Here is a 23944-nt window from a genome sequence, read left to right as displayed (position 1 = left end):
TCTAAAATATCTTAACTTTCTTCTGTCAATATCCTTAAGGAGCCTTAAAGTTCTACTGATATTTTCTAACACCCATTCATTTATATGCCTTTCAGATGATATTCTCAACAGCGTTCTGTAACACCACATCTTAAAAGCAGCCTATCCTTTTCTTATGTGCCGTCTGTTCATTAACAAAATTATATTATCATCCAGAAACAAATCTGTTTCCTTACCACTGAACCTAAAAGGAAAAATTAAATAAAAGTCCCATAAGATTTATAAAATAAATAAAAAATATCTATAAATACATTGGTGTCCAAAACTAAGGACAAAATACATTTTTACCTCTATATGAAAAAATTTTCATGACAAGCCAAATGTGGACATAAGTCTATTTCCAGCATAAGAATAAATTATATTACACAAAAAATGTGTTATAAATTTTATACAAATTAAATTGCAATATGTTTTTTGGCAAAATTAGAAATTTCGTAAGGATGTAGTTAAGGAATTATGGACGGTGCTTACAGAAAACTATGCAGAGAGCATTTCAGTATGGAATATGTCCACTCCGAACTGTGATTCGATGCTTAGTGTCATACGATGCTTAGCACCAAGTGATTCAGGAGTTCTTGAGGCAAACTGGCTTACTCCTCCTTCAGAGTAAAGATAAGGCTTTGTTTGTTTTCTGGAGGGGAATTTCAAGCAGCAATACAGCTCTCTATTGCATCCCAAACTATGGGTTGAGATCTGAAGAGTGTGCTGGTCACCCGATTTGATTATTATTCTTGATATCCTGAAGTATATCCACTGCTTGTGTTTGATGTGGTGTGGCATTTTCATCCATAAAAATGAATTCTTTACCACTCGAACATGATATTGAAGAACTTCATTGCAATATTGTTTGATTGTGGTGGTATATCCAATTTTGATGGATATAGCACCACTGAAAACGTGCTCAATGATGAGCTGTAGATAAAGTGATGCAAACTACATGCCTTTGTGTGCATAGGCCTACTTGTCACAGATGTCTTGCCACAGTTTGTCTTGATATCTGCATACATGTGCTTGAATGGAGCCTACTTGCAATTTGACTACCGTGGTGCATCAATTACATTTTTGTTGTTATAACCAAAAATCTATCTTCATGCTCTGTAGTACAGTGAGGATGACCTCTTCACAAATGTCTGGAACACATTCTGTTGGTTTGAAATGCTGCCCAGATCCTGGAAACAATGCTACATGAGATTCCAAATTCTCTGGCAATATCAGTAATTCTGCAGCCTTCTTCAAGCTTTCCAATAATTCTTACCTGTGTCAAATCATCTCGTTGATGTCTTTGAGACATCACAAGACATCTAAGTTTCATAGGAATGCTCAACCTACACAGGTGAACATTCCTATGAAATTGCAACCTTATTCCTTCACAAAAAAACTTCCTTCAAATACAATTATTTTAACGCAGCCTTTTGCCCTTTATTCTGTTGAGTACCACGTGACCCCTTTGCACATATTTGAATATGCCTGCTTTCTAGTCAAAATCGCCAGTTATACAAATTGCCACAAGCTGATTTGTCAAATTTACAGTATTTCTGTAATCTTCAGAAATAGTGTTTGTCTTTAGGTTTTGGACACCAATGTATAACAGTCTGTGTAGGTGAGCATTCCTATGTTATGCTTTCAACATGTTGCGAAGTCTGTGCTTCCATATGATGTAAGCCTGTTCTGAAGGCTAAAGAGAAGTTTTGTCCCATAAACTGGCCACCCAGTGTATATGTATACACCATGGAAAAATTAAAATGAAATTCAGATCTGTAAATTTTTCTTGTTTTTGGATAAAGCTGTATTAATTGTGTTTCATTAATTTATGAATCTGTGTTAACTAAAAGTGGTATGTACCTGAGTGAAATTAAGGTAAAAATACTAGAAATAGGAAATGAAGAATGATTTGAAAAAATATTGAAATGAGGCATAGGTAAGAATTTACAGAAGCTGCTAAGTAGATTTTAATATTTTTTTCTACGAGTATACCAAACTATCTTTAAGTGCAATTGTGGCCAGGAGATTTTTCCTCTTAAAGTCATTCATGACCCTTTGTGTATAATTATACATAAAAGTTATAGAGAATTTCATTCTAGCTGTGTCATCTGCTTATCCATATCATATCAGAATAGCTTAATTCTTTCTTTCCATATATTGGTCATTATGAGAGTAAGTTAATAATTGTTCAATCTACTTTTACATTTTATTGATACGAATAAGATTGAATTGATCTAACTAGATTATTTAACCTCATAAATAAATGTTTATCTTATTTTTTTATGTATTTATTATCATTATCTTAACCTTCGCCTACCCACAATACTCAAATATGTGATCAACTTATAATTTTTTGTGTTTTGTTACTTTAACTTTTTTTTTCTTCCCCTTAGGACAACATTCCTATGAAAAACCTAGTACACCAGTTTCTCGTCAGTGCCATAGTCTAAAATCTTCTCCAATGCCTGGAATTATAAGGTTAACCTCTATCTCTTCCACTACCAGTCTCCCTAATGGAACACATAGTAGTACTTTACTGAGAAAACCACCGTTATCTCTCTCACAAAACAGAGAAAGAATTATGTTTGACTTACGTCGCCCACTGTGTGGCAGTAATACTCTGAACAGACCTCATTTTCAGGATGGAAAGTCTGAAACAGTATCAGCAAAACCATCCTCAAATAATATTATTGGAAGTTCAAATGGCTTAGTACCTTACACTGGTGATTCTTCAGAATCTTCTGATGAAGTATGTGAAAAACTTGTACTTAAAAAGAAAATTTATGTGCCTAAGGAACAGTCTCCAAAGAACTTGGGAAATCATTCATTAGAAAATACAAATTCAATAGTGGAAACCAAAAAGCATTCAAAAAGTAGTGCAAAAGATTTTAAAAGCAAAGATATTAATATTAAAAATGAACCACAAAATAAATCGGTGATTTTGAATAAACCCGCTGAAAAGTTAGGAACCAAACCTTTTGATCATACTTGGACTCGAATCCCCTCATCATTACCTTGCCCTACACGTACTGATAACTTAATTTCTTCTTCACACAAATTAAAGGCAACCTTTCCATGGCATGTAACAGATAGCAATTCTCATTCTCCGTCCATTGCTTCAGGATCCAGTACAAATAGTGTGAATTCAACTACTGACTGGACTGTGACAGATCAAGATACAAATGGAAGAATAAAAGAACGCATTTATGCAGGGTGGACTGTTACACACAGTGCCACTGAGGATAGGCATGGCAATGTTGAGCTTAACTACCTTAAAGAAGTGGAACAGGATAAAGGTAGTGGTGTTTCATGCACTACAGCTGTCATAAGGAAACCTGATCTTGCTTCACATACCACTCAGAATGGTAATAAGGATGTGTCAGAAAAAACTGAACAAAATGATGTAAGTGGTGGGCATGTATCAGATTGTTCTCAAGAAAAAACATCTCAAAGTGAATTAACTGGAATTGGAAAAATAAATGACAAATCTTTAAATAAATGTGAAACACAAGATATTTGTACCAAAAGTGATGCACGGTCTGTTTTAGATTCAAATGAACAGCGGAAAATTCTCAATACAGAGCACAAAAAGCCATCTAAGGAAAACAGAGACCTGCCCTTTGTTGCAGTCAGTAAAGGAGATTCAAACAAAAATTCCTTTCTTAAAAGTGACAAAAATCCCAAAGGTGGTGGACACAGAGAGCTCAAAACAGAAACAGAGGTCACATCCAAAAAGGAGTTCAGTAATGTTTATCAGAGCATTGGTCAGAAGTGGGACTCCAAACATCTTGAGCATGGTAAGAACTGCAATAATCCAGTGCTTAAGAAACGCAAAAGAGAAGACTCTGAAAGGGAAGAAAAGAGAGACAGCAAATTAAAAAAAAGGATAAAAGATAAGTGCTATAAATCTAAGGAAGAAAATGGACATTACTATAAAGAGAATAAATATAAAAATGATGTATTTGTTCACGATAGTGATGCTTTAGCTACTGATCATCAAGAGCAAAACTTTAACCAGTGGAAAAAAGAACCTATAACTGATGAACAGTACTCTTATGATAGTATTAATAACATATGTAAAACAAAGCAAATGGACCCTAGAAAAGATTGCAGGAACTCAAAATGTGCAACAGACAAGAATGATATATCTGAATGTGAAAAGCAAAAAATCATTCGGACTAGTTCCTCTTCCAATAGCAATGATAGTGAGTCTAGTAGCAGCTATGAATATGAATGGGTAGAGAAAACTAAAGAAACAGTGGAAGCAGAAAGATTGCTCAATAAAGCTACCACTGAGGGTATGTATTTTATTCATTAGTTCATGTTTAATGTTATCTTTTCCTTAATGTATTAGTCTCAGTGGTCTGTCACAGCAAGTGCTCTGTAATTCACTTGGTAATAATGTGTGATTGGAAAAATCTGGATTTTGTTCCTGTTTTAGTATGAGACGAATGTGTATGACTTACGGCTAAAGGTAAGTTAACCAATTTCAGACAGATGTGGAAATTTTTCCTTCCTAAAACTCATCCTTTTGTAATGTTCAGGTAACAAGAGAAAGAGTCTCAGACACAGTATACCCTCCTTCACAGTTCTTTCTTTTAGTGTTAATACTTTCCTTTTAGTGGTAATACTCTCCTAAAAAATGGTTACAGCCAAAACACTCAACAAAATTCTCTACAAGACCTCACTAAAAAACAAAGATAAACTAGACTACAATAAAACTATAACCATTCCATACATTAAAGGGACATCAGATAAAATAAACAAAATACTACAGAAATACAACCTTAAAGCCACCTTTAAACCTCCTTCAAAATTAAAAAGCTTACTCAACTCATCCAAAGACCCACTCCCTCTGCTGGCCTACCCTGGAGTATACTGTATTTATTGCAGCTGTAATCTACCATATGTAGAGGAAACTGGACACAATTCCTATCAGACAAAAGGAACATAAACAACACATTAAATATAATAACTATGGTGAAGCTGGCCTTTCTGATCATGCTCTGAACACTTTACATAGAATTGACTGGAAAAGCACAGCTGTTTACATCACACCAAAACATGGTATGAACGTAAATTTAAGGAAGCCTGTGAAATTCTTATCAACCACCCTAATCTTAACAATAATGATGCTCTAAAAATCCCAAGCATATGGAAGGTACATATTCTACCCAAAGAACCTTTCTCCCTAAGAGTTAACTATAAACAGGACTGTAGATAATCCAGAATCTTAAATCTAGTATAATAATTGTCGTGTTAAATTAGGAATCATTGTTACTGTAAGAAAACTATCTATATGAAAGAATGTTTCTCTGATGTTATCTTAAATAGAATATAGCTTTGATGTAGTTTATAACTAATTTTTTAATTTTATTTGTATTTTTTATTTAATTTTTTTTAATATATATATTATATTTTGACTGGAAGTCATGCCAGTGGAATAACTGTTGATCGAATCATTGTTTCTTTAGCATGCTGTGTGAAATGTAACTCAGCTTGTCCTTGTATATTTGTGTATACTCCAGATGATGACCTTATTATTATTATTACACCTCCAGGGAGTCCAAAGACTCATCGAGGGGGGCACCCACTCTACAACTCTCCATCTCCATCACTCCACCAACATCTGCACCAACACTATCTACCGCCCACCACCACCACTAGCATTTTCACAGACTATCACAAACATCCATGCCTATGGCAGGATTCAAACCTGCAACCTTTTGGCTGGAGAGTGGATACGCTAACCACTCGGCCAGCCTGGTTGGTCGAGTGGTCGGAAAAGTAAAATAGTTATTTATAACATGGTTGTAAAGTCCATAATTTCTAAAATGGACCTCCTTCACAGCTTTAGTTGCTTTGGCATAATCTAAAACAGCATCTAGCCTGATAACTTGATATAAACTTAATTTAAGCTATAATGGAAGGATTAATCCTATCTGTATACTTTGCTGTGCTTATTAGTTGTATGATCAGTATTTCTTAAACTGTGTTCTGCAGAACTCTAAGGTTCTCTGAAAACTTGTAACAGTTCCCTAAGGTATGCAGACATTATAACTTAGATTATAACTTAGATTACATGTGGTTTATGGGAAAACGAGAACTTCAGTAAATGGAGAAAATACTATCTGAAAATGTTATCTCAGAAAATACTAATATCAAAATAAATAAAATTTGATGCCTACTTTAACTCCCTCACAAACATTACATCAAATGTTGATAATTTGTCATTTGATGCAAGCTCATTAAGATTTGTGCATTTAATGAGTGATTGATTTTGTTAAATCAACTTATTTCTAGAACAGTTATGTTACTATATTATTTATAATATTATCTATTGTATGTCTTTCTTGATTAGAATAGTTTTCTTGTTTATTGTCACAATTTCCTTTCTAATAATTTTTTATGAAAATTTTCATAAGGGTTCCATGAAAAATAAACATTTTTATGTAGGATTCTGCAGTCTCAAAAAGTTAAGAAATGCTGTTATAAATGTTCCTGACATCCTAGAAGGCATGTGTTTTGCTCACCATTTGGTGCCACAGTGAGATTTCCTCGAATGTGTTCACACTGCAGTGTCTTTCATGCTGCCACATTTCACAACAGACAAGCACATGACACATCACAGTGTGAATGCATGCAGTGATTAGATATAAATAAGCTATTATGTTTGAAAACCTCATGTTATGAGATAGTTTTCTTAGTGCTTATTAATTGTATTATGAATGTTAGTCATACAACATCATGGTACAATTAATAAGCACTAAGAAAACTATCTCCTAAATAACTAATGATCACCATAGAATATAATCATACTTTGTCTTTCTAAGCATGCATAACTAAATTCAAAGTAAGGTTATTTTTCCAGTTGACAGAATTTTTTCTTGCATACAATATATAGAGATATTCCAAACACATCTTTCTTTTATGTGTTAGGTCTAATGACTTGTTATTGCTGGGTAACTTGGACTTTTTATATATCTTTATGTGTATATGTTCTCTGATGTGTTGGGACAAGGGAAGACATAAGTGTCCAGAAGAGAAAATGCTGCCACTTGTATATGAGGCAGGCTAACTAACTCATCCTAAGTTGAAAAAGTTTAAATGTTTCTCATTTCTTATAGAGATGTCAACAACAGTGGTAAAAGCAGACCAGAACTTTTTTTTAATGTGCTCCTTTAAGAATACCATTACTGAAGAACGTAAACCATTATGTTCTTCAGTATAAACAGTACACTATAGGTGTCATCTCTCCTCTTGATAACTTAGACTGTAATTTCTTCCAGACTTTCTTTGCCATAGAACTTCCCTTATCCAACTTATCAGTCACATCTGTTGGCGCTACAGTGACGCTGGATGGGAGGGCCTCCTTAATTTCAACTTCTTCATTTCCTTGCGCTGACCACCCTTTTTGGTTTTCTAACCCAAACCTGCTCCAACAGAATAAGTGAAATAATAGAATATATGATAAGATAGTCCAGAAAAAGAATTCAGCATATTTCAAGTGGCTCAAAACCAGAACACCATCATTCCATTCAGCTGTTAATGGTCTTACAGCTGTAAGACCATCATGGCACCCAGACCTGTACCCAGGTTGTCTTCGGACGATTTTGTGCCCGCACGTCACACATGAATGGTGCGGTGTAGGAAGCTCTCAATGTCTCAATGGCTGCCTTGATGCCTCCATTCTAGTGGCTTCGTTGCTAGAGCAATTACACCATAACAGTATGAAAACACTGATTAGTGCTGCCTTTCAATGCACGAGACACAAATGGTATCATTGCAGTGGCTAGATGGAATTCTGACTTAGAGGTGTTCAGTCATAATTCCACAGATGGTAGCTTCGCACCACTGGTCACTCGACCAAACACATGTACCAAGTGTTCGAACCTGCAGTTCCTCTCATATTGAGCAGGATTACTATCGCAACGACTGGTCTTTCATGCTTATTCATTTACCTTACAATATGATAAACCTATGTTCAACTCGTCCCCAAGAAAAGAGTTAAAAGTCAGTCATTAAACCATCATCCCATTGTATCTCATGTCAGTTCTATTAATCAGAAGTTGGAACTCTCTTGGCACTGGCTAAATGGGCAATCTGCTATCCCATCACTCTAAGAAACTAAAGATGTTCAGTTCTTATTAAGTGGAACATAGACCTAAAGGCATTCATTTGGAGATGTACGTGAAGCATGATATTGCCGTGCACTTAGCCAACCTTGGTCTCCTTTAACATTAGTACCATAGGACAACTGTTATAAATGTTGTTTCCTTAATTTATTATGATTTAAAATGGCATTATTTAGGTAGGGGACATTACTCTCTGGTTCCCCTTTATATGCCCTATCGATACTCAAACTACCTATCAATTCTGTCGTCACTTAGATTGTTCACGTGTGCAAATTCGATAAACAAAGCAACTGCCCCTGGATAGAGCCAATTCCTTTATTGAGAATCTGGAGCTGTCTCCTCGTTGGGTTCTGGAAAATTTGTTTGTTAATGCTGCACCATCCAGAACCCTTAATCAGAAAAGCTTCTTAATCAAGGAGTGAACTCTCAGAGTGACATGCAGTTATACAATTTATATAATAACAGTTTCCAAGTTAGCCAAATCCCTTATTTTAAACTCTCATTGCAGTTGTAGTCTTCCCCAATTAATTAGTTCCACTCATGTTCTATTTTTGATGAGTGGTACATTGGATTCATACATCAGGCAGTTTGTTAGGTAAAAGAAAAAGGGTTTATTCATCAAACTATCACAATACAAATTTACAAGACTTGGCATATGACTAAAGTAAATCTTTCTCCTAAGTTAACAGACTCAACTATACAATACTCCAGTATTCCTAGTAAGTTGAATTCTACCACGAGACAATATTAATTATGAATCAATTCACAGATTTCTAACAATCGGATCTACAATTTCTCTCAATGTTTAACTTATCAAACTTCAAGCATTACTAAACTATAACATACTATATACAAATTATCACCACACTATATCAGAATTCACTCTCAGAGATAAAACAGTCTGGTATCAGGCTAAGCCCTGAAGTCCTGTTTCATATCGTATATAGGTCCCACTAATGAATAATTTTGCACATTATTACACACACAAAGTCCTTTTATACACACAAGGGAAACTAAAAGATTTGTACGTTACCTGGACCTTCGGACTTTGTCGGTCTATCTCTCGATCCTTACAATTCTTTCCACAGCTCATTCCTTCTTCTTCCTCACAGTTGTCTTTCTGATAGACCAGCCCGGAACTCACAATCATGAATATTTCTCTCCGATGTAGACGAGAACAGCTCTGCTTAAGTTGGTCCACATGGTCTAGCATGACGGTCAGCTTGCGTTGATTTTTCCCGCTTTACTGACAAAATGCCCACACTTGACTCGGCTGCATAACCGCATCTAGACATCATTCTGTTGACCGCTCTCACATATTCATCTCAGGAAATAATTCGAGCTGGGCCCCTCGAGTGACCTGCGCCAAAGTTGAGAGAGAAGCAACCAAATGAAGAGCACTGAGAGTAAGAATCTACGAGAGAGAGAGAGAGAGAGAGAGAGAGAGCAAGCTAGCCCACGTCAAGCCTTTTATATCGTACCTTGAGCAACGCTCCTACAGCGTCATATCTTTCCACTCGGCACTACTCCTTTGCACGCGGTTCCAGTCCTTCTCCTCGCGTCTCCCGGGAAACTCCTGCGCACAACACTCTGTGCGTAAGTGACTGCCGTGGGGCATGTTACTAATCCGAATGTCTCGTTTGCGAACTTTGAACTCACTTTTACATACTAACATAATTCTCATCAATTTTTCTTCCATTATTAAATTTTCAAGAACAGGTAATATCTTACATAGAACAGTCCAATATTAAAAGCATTTATTTAATAAATTTTTTCAAGCAATTAACATCTCTACTTATATATAAATATTTCTCTCAGTGTTTTGATGCTTGTAAAATCCTCAATGAGATATTTCACAACAAAATCTCTTCATTCAAGATTTTTACAAAGGTTTCCCCTTTCATTTAAAATCTTTCTAAAAAAATTTTTTTCATGTTAATCCTCACAATTTCTGGACAGGACTCGTCCACTTCGTCTGGGCCATTTCACCAGTTCTATCACTGGTCACGCATCCTTTTCCTTTCTCACTATTTAGGGTTCGCTTAGCTTTTTAATCTGTGCCAGAGTGACCTCTATATCTGTTATAGCAGGGGAATTGGTCATCCGGGGTAGGATGTCCTTCTCCCTCTTGGCTATTACCTCTCCTCCGCCTGTAGGTCATAGACTTCAACCCGTCATTATTTTTCCGGTAATTATTCACTATGCGAGAATTCCCTCCTCTTCCCCACACGCTTTCCAACGAGTCACCTAGACCTACTAATCTGTCTGACCTGCTTTTGTATAACTTTAACCTGTCTGAGTGCACAATTAATGTCTTTCCTCGACTTGTCGCTTCTTTTATTTTGAAGGTCGTCGGAGATAATTTTTCCAGGATCTCGTGGTCCAGCAGCACACCTTCCTAATTTCCCTCCTCTCTTATTGTTGGAGTTGTGTTCCAGGAGGACAAGGTTTCAGGTCCTTATATTTTCTCAGCTTATTAGCATATGTTCTTGCTCGTTGTGAACAGGTGTTACTTGATTCAGCTACCATTTCATGTGCCATCTTATTCTCCTGGATTATATTGTTTAGATAGTCATCGATATCAGGGAACCCAGTACTGACTCGTGAACTTCTATAATCATTTGGAAATAGAAGCTCAAACCCATAAAGTATGACAGCAGGGGCCTCCTTAATGGTAGCATGAAGTGCAGTTCTACAGGGAAAAAAGGGTATGCCACAAATAGGCATCCCAGTTTGATATATGACTATCTGCCAGCTTGGAGGGAGTATGTTTCAATGTTCTATTCATCTTCTAGCACATTCCATTTCCCTGGGGATGATAGGGACTGGTGAACAATTTTTTTATCTTTAATAACTTACAGAACTGTAGCATGACTTCAGCCGTAAAGTTAGAGCCTTGGTCTGAGAGGAGAGTTTGGGGCGTTCCATATCTGGAAATAATGAGTTTAAACAGTTTGCCTGCCACAGTTCTTGCTGTTTGATCTTTTATGGCTGTGGCTTCTGGAAATCTCGAGAACATGTCTATTATCACTAGCATGTATTTAAAATTTGAGGTGGTGGGAAGTGGGCCTATAATATCCATGGCCACAGCCTGAAAGGGACACATGGGGATTGGGAAAGGCTGGAGAGGGGCCTTTCCTACGATGTTTTACTTTTTCTGACATAAGTGGCAGGAGGATACATATGATTCAACATCCTCTCACATGTCTTTCCATACATACATACCTGTCCCTTACTCTCTTCCACATTCTATTGAACCCATGGTGACCCTCTAGATTCGAGTCATGAAACGTGTGGAGCACCCAAGGAATCGTGACTTTCTGAATCAGGATTTTGTCTTTCCATCTCCCAGTAATGTCTTGTTTTGACAACAAAAGACCATCCTTATCTATGTACAAGGTGTTATAGAACGAATGCTTGTTCTAGAGTTTCTCACCCTTCAATACCTTCTGATACACCCCCCCCCCCACACACACACACACATCGGATCTATTTTCTGTGCCTTCATTATAATGGTTTTCTCCCAGGTTTGAAGTTGGGGGATGTATTTTTGTTCTCGTCGGCTCTATGTATGGAGTTGATAATTTCTCCTTCTATATTGGTACTCTCCTCTGGTTCAGAGTCCAGGGATCTCAACAGGTAGTCTGCTACTACATTGGCTTTCCCGGGGATATAATTCACTTCTATATTAAACTCCTGTATTTCCAGAGGCCAATGTATAATCCTTTGATTTTTATCTTTCATGGATGAGATGAACGACAGAGGCTTGTGGTCTGATCGCAAGATGATCTGTTACCCCCAACAACATGTACCCGAACTTCCTAAGGGCATAGACAATGTCTAGTGCTTCCTTTTCTATTACGGAGTAGTTCCTTTCGGAGGAGGAAAGAGTTTCCTGCTTATGAAAGCAATGGGTCTAAAATCCTCCCCTTCCTTTTGTTCTACTACTGAGGCAATTGTGTCATTGGAGGCATCAGCCGAGAGGAAAAAGGTTTGTCCAAGCTTTGGATAAGTGAGAACAGGTGATTTAGTCAAAGCCAAGTTTAGGGATTGGAAGGCACACTGTTGTTCCCCCCCCCCCATGTGAATTTCACCCCTTTCTTTGTCAGTCTCACTATGGGCTCCATCAATTTAGAACACTCAGGAAAGAACTTTCGGTAGAAGTTAACCATACCTAAGTATCTTCGAACTTGCCTCACAGTGGTGGGGTTTTTGGCCTTCAATATAGCAGTTACATTGGTCTTGGTAGGAACTATTCTAGCCTCACTCACCATGTGTCCTAGGTACTCCACCTCCCTTAGGAAGAAGTGACGCTTTGAGCATTTCAGAGAAAGGCGGGCTCTGCTCAATCTATCCAGAACTCCCAACAAGATTTCCCTGTGTTCCTTTAAGTTAGACGAGTAGACTAGCAGATTGTCCTGGAAGCATATGACCCCCTTCCCCAACATGTCAGAAAGGATAGAATTCATTTTCTCAAAATGCTCGTGTCATCCAAAACAGGAGTTCTTTATTCCCAATAAAGAACTATTGGGAATTAGAATAATGCAAATATGTTGTGGTGAGGGGTTAATATGGGCAGTGATTTCTGTTTATTAAGGTTAAGTGCCTAGAATGATTAACACCCCAACCGCCCATGGCGTCTATAGACGTTCAGCAAAATCTGGATACAATTCTGTAACACCCGTTAAATAACATGGATAAAAAGGACAATTTGGTCTCACTATTTCATCCACCATGGCTGGTAGAGAGCTTAATAAAGGAAGAGTTTTCCATGATAGGAAAAAGTAATTTTGCTGTTTATTATCCTGTGTAGTGTCAACTGTAGGACAACGAGGGGCGAGGGTTATTGGAGCTTTTTTCGGGAACCCATATATCCAGGATAATTTAACATAGTATTTTTTTTTTTTTTTTTAGATTCGATCTTTTGACCTTATATGCATTAGATACATTTTTAGCACATTTAAATGGCCAACATCTAAAAATGTATTTCTATAGAAAAAGAAACAAGCAACTGTCTTTCCTTCCTATCTATACACTAGTTGCATTACTATCAAATGGTTCAATAATCCTCTTCTGTTTATGGGAAACCTGTCTACACTGGAAAGTGTGTACATAAGCAGTTGCACCCCAATCCATCTCAACAGTATAGAATCCTCAAAACACACAGAGAGAGGGAGCTCAGGTATCTTTACAATACTGTTTTTGCCAATGACTACAACCCCTATAAAATAGACAACATGCTGCTTCTTCCCTTCCCCACACACACACTTCGGGGGGGAGCAGCATGTCTCCCACATATGACACAAGATATTTCAACAAAGCTATTTCAATCTCCTGTATCGTTGGGGATCTAAATAGCAGAGTAGGAAATGATTGTCAGACATACAAAAATATTTTGGGAAAATTTGGAGAAAAGAGCAGAGCTAATATTAATGACAAATACCTGTTGGATTTCTGCTCAGGACATGAACTAGTTATTACTAGTCCATGTCCTGAGCAGAAATCCATGTTCCAACATAAAAATGTGCACAAATTCACATGGAGAGAAGAGGCAAGGAATAAGAAAAGTCTCATTGACCATGTTATTGTTGATAGTGATGTTTTCTCCCTTGTGCAGGACACCAGAGTGTACAGAGGATTTGAAATTGGAAGTGATCACTATTTAGTCTTGAACAGGATAAAATTGAATTTCATATTGAAAAAGAATAAATTGTAAGAAAGTTTTAAAGCAAAAAAAGTTGAGCAGCTCTCAGGTGTGATCTGTACACTAAAATACAAAAAAATTATTGAAGAAAAAATGAAAGAGTTTGAGAACAAGAACCAAACCTTGGAGATTCAGGGCAAGCCTTGAAGAAAACCCTGATTGATTGAGCCAGAGAGGCATGTGGTAAGGTTGTCTGCAAGGATAGAAAAATCAGAACTCCATGGTAGACACAGGAAATTAAAGAGGCAGTGAAGGAAAAGAAGAAAGCATATCAAAAGTTCCTGGCAAATAAATCAGCTTGTGCTCTTAGAGAATATAGAGACAAATGTAAGAAAGCTAAACACTATATAAAACTAGCTAAACAAAAGTCTTGGGAGGACTTTGGCAAGAACATAGAAAATAAATATCAAGAAGGTGGTAAGATATTCTGGAGGTTGTTGAAGAAGCTTAGAAATGGAAGAAAGAGTGCTGTAAAAGGAGTTAGAGATGATAAAGGTGACATGAAAACGGGAGACAAAGATATCCTTGAAGTATGGAGTAATTACTTTGAAAAATTGCTAAATGAAACAAGCAATGATAGCACAGTGGTGAAAAACACTCAAAAGGCATACAGGGAAATCATATCCATACTTGAAGTAGAAAAAGCCATCAAAGGCTTGAAATGTGGAAAGGCAGCAGGAGTAGATGATATTCAACCAGAAATGCTGAAGTATGGTGGTATAAAAGTCTTCCAGTGGCTGCACTGCATAGTTCAGAAGGCCTGCACAGGGGGACGAATTCCTGGTGATTGGAGTAGAGCTCTAATAGTACCCATATATAAGAAGGGAAATAAAACAATGTGAGAATTGCAGAGGTATTTCCCTACTGAGTGTTCCTGGCAAGATTTATGCAAGTATACTTGAGATACGGTTGAGAAGGATTGTGGAAGAGAAGCTTGGTGAAGAAGAAGCTGGATTCAGGCCAAATAGAGACTGTCAGGATCAGATCTTCACTTTGCGACAAATAGTCAAGAAAGCATGGGAATATAACAAAGATCTGTATTTAAGTTTTGTCAATCTGGAAATATGACAAGGTGCCAAGAGAGAAGCTATTCAAAATACTACAGTTATATGGTGTCAATGGGGCATTATATCAAGCAATACTTAGTCTTTATTTGAGTTGTAAATCAGCAGTTAGAATTGAAAGAAGTAGAGGAAGATGGTTTAATGTTAAATCTGGTGTGAGACAAGGATGTACATTATCCCCTCTGTTATTCATTATCTATATGGATAATGAATTTGAAGGAAAGTGGTATTAAACATATCAGAACTGGAGATGTTAATGTCAGCTCTTTGCTTTATGCAGACGATGTTATACTACTAAATAAATCTGCTACAAGTTTGCAAGATTCCCTGACTAAATTGAATAATTGTTGTAATAGATATGGTATGAAGGTCAGCATTAAAAAGACAAAGACAATGAAAATAGGTAGAATCGTTGAAAATGTCAACTGTGTTGTGAACAGAGAACCTGTGGAACAAGTAAAACATTTCGGCTACTTAGGCACGATTTTTAGTGAAGATGGTAAATTAAATATGGAAATAGACAACATAATCAACAAACCTGGTATGGTAGGAAGTCAACTGAATAAATTCATATGGAATAAGAGAGAAATTAGTCGGAACACTAAATTAGCTGTATACAAGACAGTGTTCAAACCAGTTTTAACTTATGGATCTGAGAGCTGGGTCAGAAGTAAAACACTTGACCAAAGACCTGATACCGCAGATATGAGAGTTCTGAGGAAGATTAAAGGCATGAACAGATGGCAATATCATATTAAAAACGAGGATATTAGGAAAGAATTTGACGTTGTCAGCATTCAGGAATGCGTTAGCAGAGCTAATCTCAGGTGGTATGGTCACTTAAACAGAATGGGCGAGGGAAGATTAGCAAAACAAGTGTTCTCTGCCAGGTTGGCAGCAAAACGACCCAGAGGAAGACCAAGATATAGGTGGATTGATACGGTACAAAGTGCCTTAGACAATAGAAATATAATATCTGATAATCTTGGAGTCTTGACATGTAACAGACTGATTTGGAGGAAAATTGTAGATAGGAAGTTAGTAATGATGTTAATTTTTCATGTAGTACTATCATATCCTGTACATCCCTTGAGGGTGCATGTCAGCAATTTGATGATGATGTATCTGGGGTAACTCTGAAAAAAAGGTAGCTGAAGTTCTTCATAAATAGAATGTTTGGGCTTCTTTCAAAACTATACATTCCCTGGGGGTACATATCAGGAATTTGATGATGATGAAACTACACATCCAGCTAGTAACCTTCATCCGTTTTCTCTGAAGGAACAACATCATCCTATTTCACATCTTGGAGCATATGTGATACCTTGTGTCTGCAGTTTAGCCTACTTTAGGCAGAAAAGTAGATCTATTAATATCATCTACCTTAAAGAACATAAAAACTATATTTATGTTCTTCAAGGTAGATATTAATAGAAGAACATAAAAATTACATTTGCAAGTCTGGATAGCTGTACTACACAGAAATCACTATAGCTCTGAGAGACTTTTAGAATCAACATGACTCCTGAAATACTTACCTGACCTCAATAAAACATGGCTGCAATTTTCCTAAGATCTGAGAGATATTCATTCTAAGCCCTACATTTAGCTTGACATCTCTGAATTAACATACATTTTTATTTGGCTTTTAGAGGACTGACTCCTTAATAGAACATTATCTCTTTTCAGTTATAATTTGAATTGTTTTTGCAACAATTCTGAGTGCTGTCTCTGTTACCACAGTTGTAATTTTTACTCTGAAGTTGCATGTTAGAAATCTCATGAAATCTTCATTAAATTATTTGTTTTTCTGCAATTTCTTATACAGGCAGTTCCTGCTTTACAGGTTCCAAGGTTTATGAGCTTTTTTTGTCAGGTATCAACAAAATCAAAAATATGAACGTTAATTGCTATAAATATAACATAAATACAACATAAATGTAACATAAACATAGCTATAAATGCTAACATAAATATGGCATTTCAAACCACACATTGCTGTTCTCAGCTTATTGAGGACAGAGTACTATGTTTTGAAGAACCAGCAGAGGTTGTACAAAATAAAAGAAGTTGCTGCTAATATTGCTAACCAGTTGCAGCTCGAGGTTTCTACAGCTGGCATCACTGATCTGCTTCAAGCACACAATAGAGAGAGAGCTGACAAATGAAATCTCTGAAATGCCAAAATGTGAAGAAGTTGAGGAAGAAGATTTAACAGCTGAAACTCCTGTTTGTTCCTTCACTCACAAGGGACTTGAAGTTTCTCAACACAAAAAAGTAACTGATATTTTTGAATCACAAGATTCGAATTTGAGTGCATTAGAAAGGTTGCTGCAGATTTAGAAATGCTTATGCATGCTATCGTGAAATTTATAATGAAAAAAGAAGACTGTCTTGGAAACATGATTTATAATTTGCTTGATTTTGAAAAGCTTTGTTTTCAGTATGCAAACATCAGCACTTATTGAGTGATGGAGCTACCCTGCTTTCCAACCAAAGGCAACTTTGTGTTTAATATAAAATTCAAATTATATTAAAGGTAGTTAAAAGGCATACCTGGTAGTGCAATTTCAGAAAGTAAGAATGAGAAGATATTTGGAGTTGAACTTGTCATGCACAATATGAGAAAAGTGTGGAGAATGGAGCTCAATTATATGAATTTAAATACATACATTGAATGGCTGAAAATGAAACATGAATATAATCAGCAAACAAAGTGATGAATGAAATATACTATAGATGTTGGATTATTGTTTTGTTAACCTTACATGGCTATGGCCAAATTTCATTGTTGTGAATGTAACATAACCCCTGTTCTTTAACATTATGTATATGGGAAATAAATTCCTACTTAACGAACACATGCTAGGAACAAATTAACTTATAAAGTCAGAAACTACTTATACTGTAAAGCAATATAATGAATAACCCCAACACCTAAATCCTCTGCATAAAGCATATGATTGATAGATTGCATATAATTATTGCAAGATGTCTACACTAAACCATTATTCACTAAATACCTCTCATATCTCTCCTTGAACTCATTTACAGTTCATGGTTCAAATCTCACCTATGCCTCTATCAAACTGCTACTCATTCACTATGCTTCAAATATCTAGTCCTGAGTTTCATAAGAAAATTCAGTAAAGCAACAGAGATTATATGCATTCCAAAACAATGCAGTTCAGCAAGAATCAGGGGATGACACTTAATTTTATTTGGAAATTTAATCAAGTAACTTACATAGATGAAATAGATTATGGACAGTATGTTAAACTTATGAACAACAACATATGCCAGATGCTTATAAACTGCTTATAGACATTAACTGTTAACTAATGGACTTATATACCTACACATCTCAGATATTAATTGTCACAATACTCATCATTCTTGTTACTAATTCACTTATACTGTATATAAGTCATTAGGTAAGAAGAATGATTTGACAATCAGTATCTGAAAATACTAGACAGGCATCTAACATGTATGGCATAATTTTAATAAGTTTAACATGCTACTCATAATCTATTTCATCCGTGTTGAGTTGCTTGATCATAGACCAAATAAAATTGTTCCTTGATTCTTGTCACATTGTTTTGAAATGTATATCATATCTTTTGCTTTGCATTTTCTTTGTAACTGAGGACTAGATGATATACAGGGTGATAAAAATTAAAGTATCCCTGTTTAAGGCTTTGTGGAGCACTATCTAGTGATCCAAATACTGCAAAACTTTGCAAGAATATGTTGTGTGTCATGTGGAAGCAAAATCTGCAGAGGAAAAAAAAAGAAAAGTAATTTCAAAATTAACCACCAGAAGAGCACTGTATGATATACCAAATCTGGGTGTAGCAATTTTTCTGTGTGTGTAAGAAGGCGAAAGTGACACAAGCATAAATAACACATTTTTATTCACTTCTGTTATGCCTTCATGGGCTGTACTGTTCAATGTACTGCCCTTCCCGGTATGTCACAAACTGCATTCTTTGCCCAGAGGGTTCAATGGCAGAATGCAGCTGGTCAGGACTGATGGTGTGCACATGTTACATTATGCTGTCTTTCAGCAATGCAAATTATGAAGATGATCCTGGTAAATCCTGTCTTTGAGAAATCCCCAGAGCCATAAGTCACAGGATCAGAACGTGTGAATGAGGTGACTATGCAGTGGGAAATGCATGGCTGATCACTCTGGCTTCCATGAAATGTTCTCAAAGAACCTCCTGTACAGACTGATCGATGTGTGGAGGGGCTCCATCCTGCATGAAAATGACTGAATCCATGCACAGCCATTGCTGTAGCTGTGACACAATAAAATTGTTTATCATATCGCAATATCTCTTGGCAGTAACTGAGCCGGTCACAGGACTCGACTGGCAAATGTCCTCAAAGAAGAATGGTCCAATGATAAACTGAGCTGTAAATCTGCACCAGACAATAACTAGGTGAATGCAGAGGAATTTGTTGGGTGGATTGTATGAAGGTTTTGCATATCCCATACCTGGCATTTGTGAGTATTCACAGCTCCATTCAGGTAAAAGTGAGTCACATCTCCCCACAAAATCATCTGTAGCCATGCAGCATCCAACTCCAGTCGAGCAAGTAATGTTAAAGCAAATGTCAGTTGACTTTCAAAGTCCTGTAGGCTCAACTCCTGTCAGGGTTATCTTAAATGGGTAGAAATGCAGAATCTTCTGTAATATTTCTCCAGACAATTGTGTAAGGCACATCCATGTGTCTTGATACAGCACATGCACTGCAGGAACCAACACTATTATTCATGGCATGTTCCACAATGGCAGTAGCAACTTCATTCATTTGTTGTGAACTGATTGGTTTGTGATCCTGGCAGGTGTAACTCCCAGCAATCCCATTTCTTGAAAACAACTAATCATTCATCACAGGACATATGGAGATGGCGGACATCATTGACATTTGTTCAGATAACAAAATTCGCAGAGTACAGCAACAGCATTGCAGTTGTTTAGGTAGTACAGCTTCATGAATCACAAGCAAAGCACATTTATTACAAGTATTACTGTGGACAGTAATAAAAACCAGAATGAAAGGAAAAATCCTGTGTCATCTTTTTAAACTCTCCTAGCACCTGCCGAGTTGCATGATGTGTAAATTCCGTTTATTTTGCATGACGCACAAATATTCCTTCAAAATTGATTAAATCTCAGCATTTGGATCACTGGATTTTTGTGGATCACTGGATGGTGCTCCACAAGGCCTTAAACAGGGATGCTTTAATTTTGATCACCCTGTATATATATATATATATATATTTAATGCATCTAGTATCTCATATTTTTTCAGTTTTTGCCTAATAACCCAGACCCTGAAGAAACTATTAAAATCAAAACCATATTGTGTAACATTATAAATAAGATTGTGTAATGTTCTAAATAAGTGTGTAGAGGCTTAAGTGCTGTGAGGACATCATGTTGGAGGCTTAATGGATTGTATACAGTACTCAGAAAGGATTAAAAACAGAATTTAATTCTTCCTATATTTCGTCTCAGTCAATGAGACATCTTCAGGGATTACAAAAAAACTAATATAACATAAAAACAAATAACAAACACAAACAATACTAAGCCCAACCATGTGGGTGACACTATTTATATATATATATATATATATATATATATAGAAAACCCATGCACACAGGCAGATATATCCACAAATGCTCCCACCACCACCCTGCTCAGCAATATGGCATTATAAAAACTCTGACCAAGAGAGAGCCCACATCTTTGTTCCAGTGGAACCGCCCTTACAACCGAGCTTGACCACATACACAACACTTTCCTCTCCAATGGCTACAGCGATCACAGCATTAAAAAAATAATCAAGTCCTCCCCCATTCCCCGGTCTTCTCTTCAAAAAGAGTTTAGAAATGCCATCACCATACCCTACATCAGTGGCACATCTGAAAAAATAGCCAAGATTTTAAAATGTACAACCTACACACAGCATTTAAGCCCCACCGCAAACTTGCTACCCTTATCAGTTCTACAAAAGATCAGCTCCCTCCTCTCTCAGTGCCTGGAGTCTATAAAGTACCCTGTTCCTGTAAACTGGCATACTTTGGACAGACAGGCAGATCAGCTATTATCTGCCTGGAGGAACATAAGTCATACATCTGCAAGCATGACTATGGTCAGTCAGGCCTGGCTGACCATGTCTTGGATACAACCCACAGGATCTCATGGAAAGAAACCACCATGCTCCACCACAGCAAATTCAAAAGAGAAAGACTATTCTTAGAATCAGCAGCAGCTCTCTGTAATCAACCAAATCTTAACAAATATGGTTGCATTAAGCTTCCTAAGATTTGGGAAACGCTTATCACCAGAGGTCCCACTTTACATTTCAGGCCACCTACAACCGCCCTTAGAGGGCACTCCACCTAGATAGGACTTGAGTATCACCCACATGGTTGGGCTTAGTATTGTTTGTTATTTGTTTTTATGTTACATTAGTTTTTTTTTTGTAATCCCTGAAGATGTCTCATTGACTGAGACGAAATATAGGAAGAATTAAATTCTGTTTTTAATCCTTTCTGAGTGCTGTATACAATCCATTAAGCCTCCAACATGATGTTCTAAATAAGATTGTATTTTTTTTTAATGCTTGTCTACATTAAAAAGATAAAAGAGTGTCTCGATGTCAAAGAGTTGGATTTGCTCATAGCATCAGAAGGGATCTCTGTCAAGAATATGGCTATTTTACCACCAATTGGTGACAGTGATCATGCTGTTCTTTCTTGGGAAGTATCTACTTGTATTGAAGCTTTGATTAAATCAGGCTACATGCTGAATTACAAAGCTGAAAATTATGATCAACTTAGAAGAAAACTATCTTTGGTCCCTTGGTATCAGTTACTGAATGGAAAATATGTCAGCAATGCATGGAAATCTTTGAAAAAGTGCTTGAATGAGGCGGTATCTGAATGTATCCCTAGTGTTCGAAGAATAAATAGATTGGGAGTGAAATGGATGTGCAGCCTTATTAAGCTAGAAATCCACAAGAAGATGATGATGTGGAAAGAATATCGTGAGAATAAGAGTGAGAGGAGTTATGAAATATATAAAGCTCTGGCCACAAAAGTAACGAGTATTGTGAGAAAAGCTAAAACGTAGTATGAAAAGAAATTGCCATGCAAGCTAAAGTCAATCCAAAAGAATTTTATCATTAAGTCACAAGCAAAAGAAAGAATGAACTTGGAAGAATAACTTTATTGAATGCAGATCGTACACGAGTGTCGAAGCTAAGGAGATTGTTCAGTTAATGAGTGCTCACTTTGCTAAGATATATCAACCAGGCGTGGTGCTACTGCTACGTTGGATGAAGAGTTAGAGGTTCATGAAAATGAGGTTGAAGAGCTCTTGCATAACCTGGATAAGAATTTGTCAATAGGGATAGATGGAATATCTGCCCGTTTGTTAAAGGAATGTTCAGCTGAATTGGCTAGGCTTTCACACATTTGTGTAACTTGAGTCTCAGCTCAGGAATGATACCACAGGAATGGAAGGAATGTATAATAGTTCCATTGCACAAGGGTTGTGCAAAAACTGATGTGTCTAACTACTGACCTATTAGTATCTCTGGTGTGGTAGTGAAGATTTTAGAGAAGTTGGTAAGAACTCACATACAGAAATGGGTAGACAAGCATTCTATACTCTGCAGGGAGCAGCATGGGTTTACTAAAGGAAGGTCATGTTTTAGCAATTTGCTCATATTTTATAACAATGTTACAGCCGAGTTGGATAAAGGGAATGGATACACTATGATAATGTTGTGGATTTTTCTAAGGCATTTGATAGGATACCACACGATAGGCTGTTGCATAAACTGGAGAATATTGGATTGGAACATAATCTATTGACTTGGATCAGGGGATGGTTGACAGACAGATATCAAAAAGTGGTATACAGTGGGTGTGAATCTGCCAGATTTAAGGAAACTGAGCCCTGAAGTGCACCACTGGTGTACCTCAGGGCTCAGTCCTTGGGCCATTATTGTTCAGTCTATACATTAATGACATCAAGCAGGGTCTATCATCAGATTTGCAATTGTTTACTGATAATGCGAAGATAGGCAGGGCAATCAGGGATGCTACTGATATTCAGCAATTATAAAATGATTTGAATAGACTGGAAATCTGGGCAAACGAAAATGGCTGCCAGTTTAATGTTAGTAAGTGTAAAGTTATGCACTTTGGCATGATTAGAGCCAAAGTATATATGCCATTCCATCATCATCATCATCAAATTCCTGCCATGTACCCTCAAGGGGGTGTACAGGATATGATAGTACTACATGAAAAAAATTACATCATTATTAATTTCCTATCTACAATTTTCCTCCAAATCAGTCTGTTACTTGTCAAGACTCCAACATTATCAGATCTTATATTTCTATCGTCTAAAGCACTTTGTACTGTATCAATCCACCTATATCTTGGTCTTTCTCTGGGTCGTTTTGCTGCCAACCTGGCAGAGAACACTTGTTTTGCTAATCTTTCCTCGCCCATTCTGTTTAAGTGACCATACCACCTGAGATTAGCTCTGCTAATGCATTCCTGGATGCTGACAATGTCAGGTTCTTTCCTAATATCCTCGTTTTTAATATGATATTGCCATTGATGCCATCTGTTCACGCCTATAATCTTTCTCAGGACTCTCATATCTGAGGTCTCTAGTCTTTGGTCAAGTGTTTTACTTCTGACCCAGCTCTCAGATCCATAAGTTAAAACTGGTTTGAACACTGTCTTGTATACAGCTAATTTAGTGTTCCAACTAATTTCTCTCTTATTCCATATGAATTTATTCAATTGACTTCCCACCATACCAGCTTTGCTGATTCTGTTGTCTATTTCTATATTTAATTTACCATCTTCAGTAAAAATCGTGCCTAAATAGCTGAAATGTTTTACATGTTCCACAGGTTCTCCATTCACAACACAGTTGACATTTTCAATGATTCTGCCTATTTTCATTGTCTTT

General features: G+C 36.8%; 1 protein-coding gene across 4 annotated transcripts in view; it reads left to right on the top strand.

Moving 5' to 3' along the window:
- The window catches only part of LOC150109060 (uncharacterized), a 339899-nt gene that overhangs the window by 280438 nt on the left and 35517 nt on the right, over nucleotides 1–23944 (top strand). For all 4 annotated transcript variants that reach the window (XM_090405164.1, XM_090405171.1, XM_090405179.1 and 1 more), the window contains exon 14: nucleotides 2415–4319. In XM_090405164.1, coding sequence (XP_090261290.1) covers nucleotides 2415–4319 — 1905 coding nt within the window. The remainder of the gene's footprint in view (nucleotides 1–2414; nucleotides 4320–23944) is intronic.

This window comes from Typopeltis vanoorti, chromosome 2, assembly GCF_054136105.1.
Source record: "Typopeltis vanoorti isolate ZY-2024b chromosome 2, IOZ_Tvanoo_1.0, whole genome shotgun sequence".
NCBI classification, from domain to species: domain Eukaryota; kingdom Metazoa; phylum Arthropoda; class Arachnida; order Uropygi; family Thelyphonidae; genus Typopeltis; species Typopeltis vanoorti.
The sequence above is the reverse complement of the archived record's forward strand: the minus strand, read 5'-3'. Positions and strand labels throughout refer to the sequence as shown.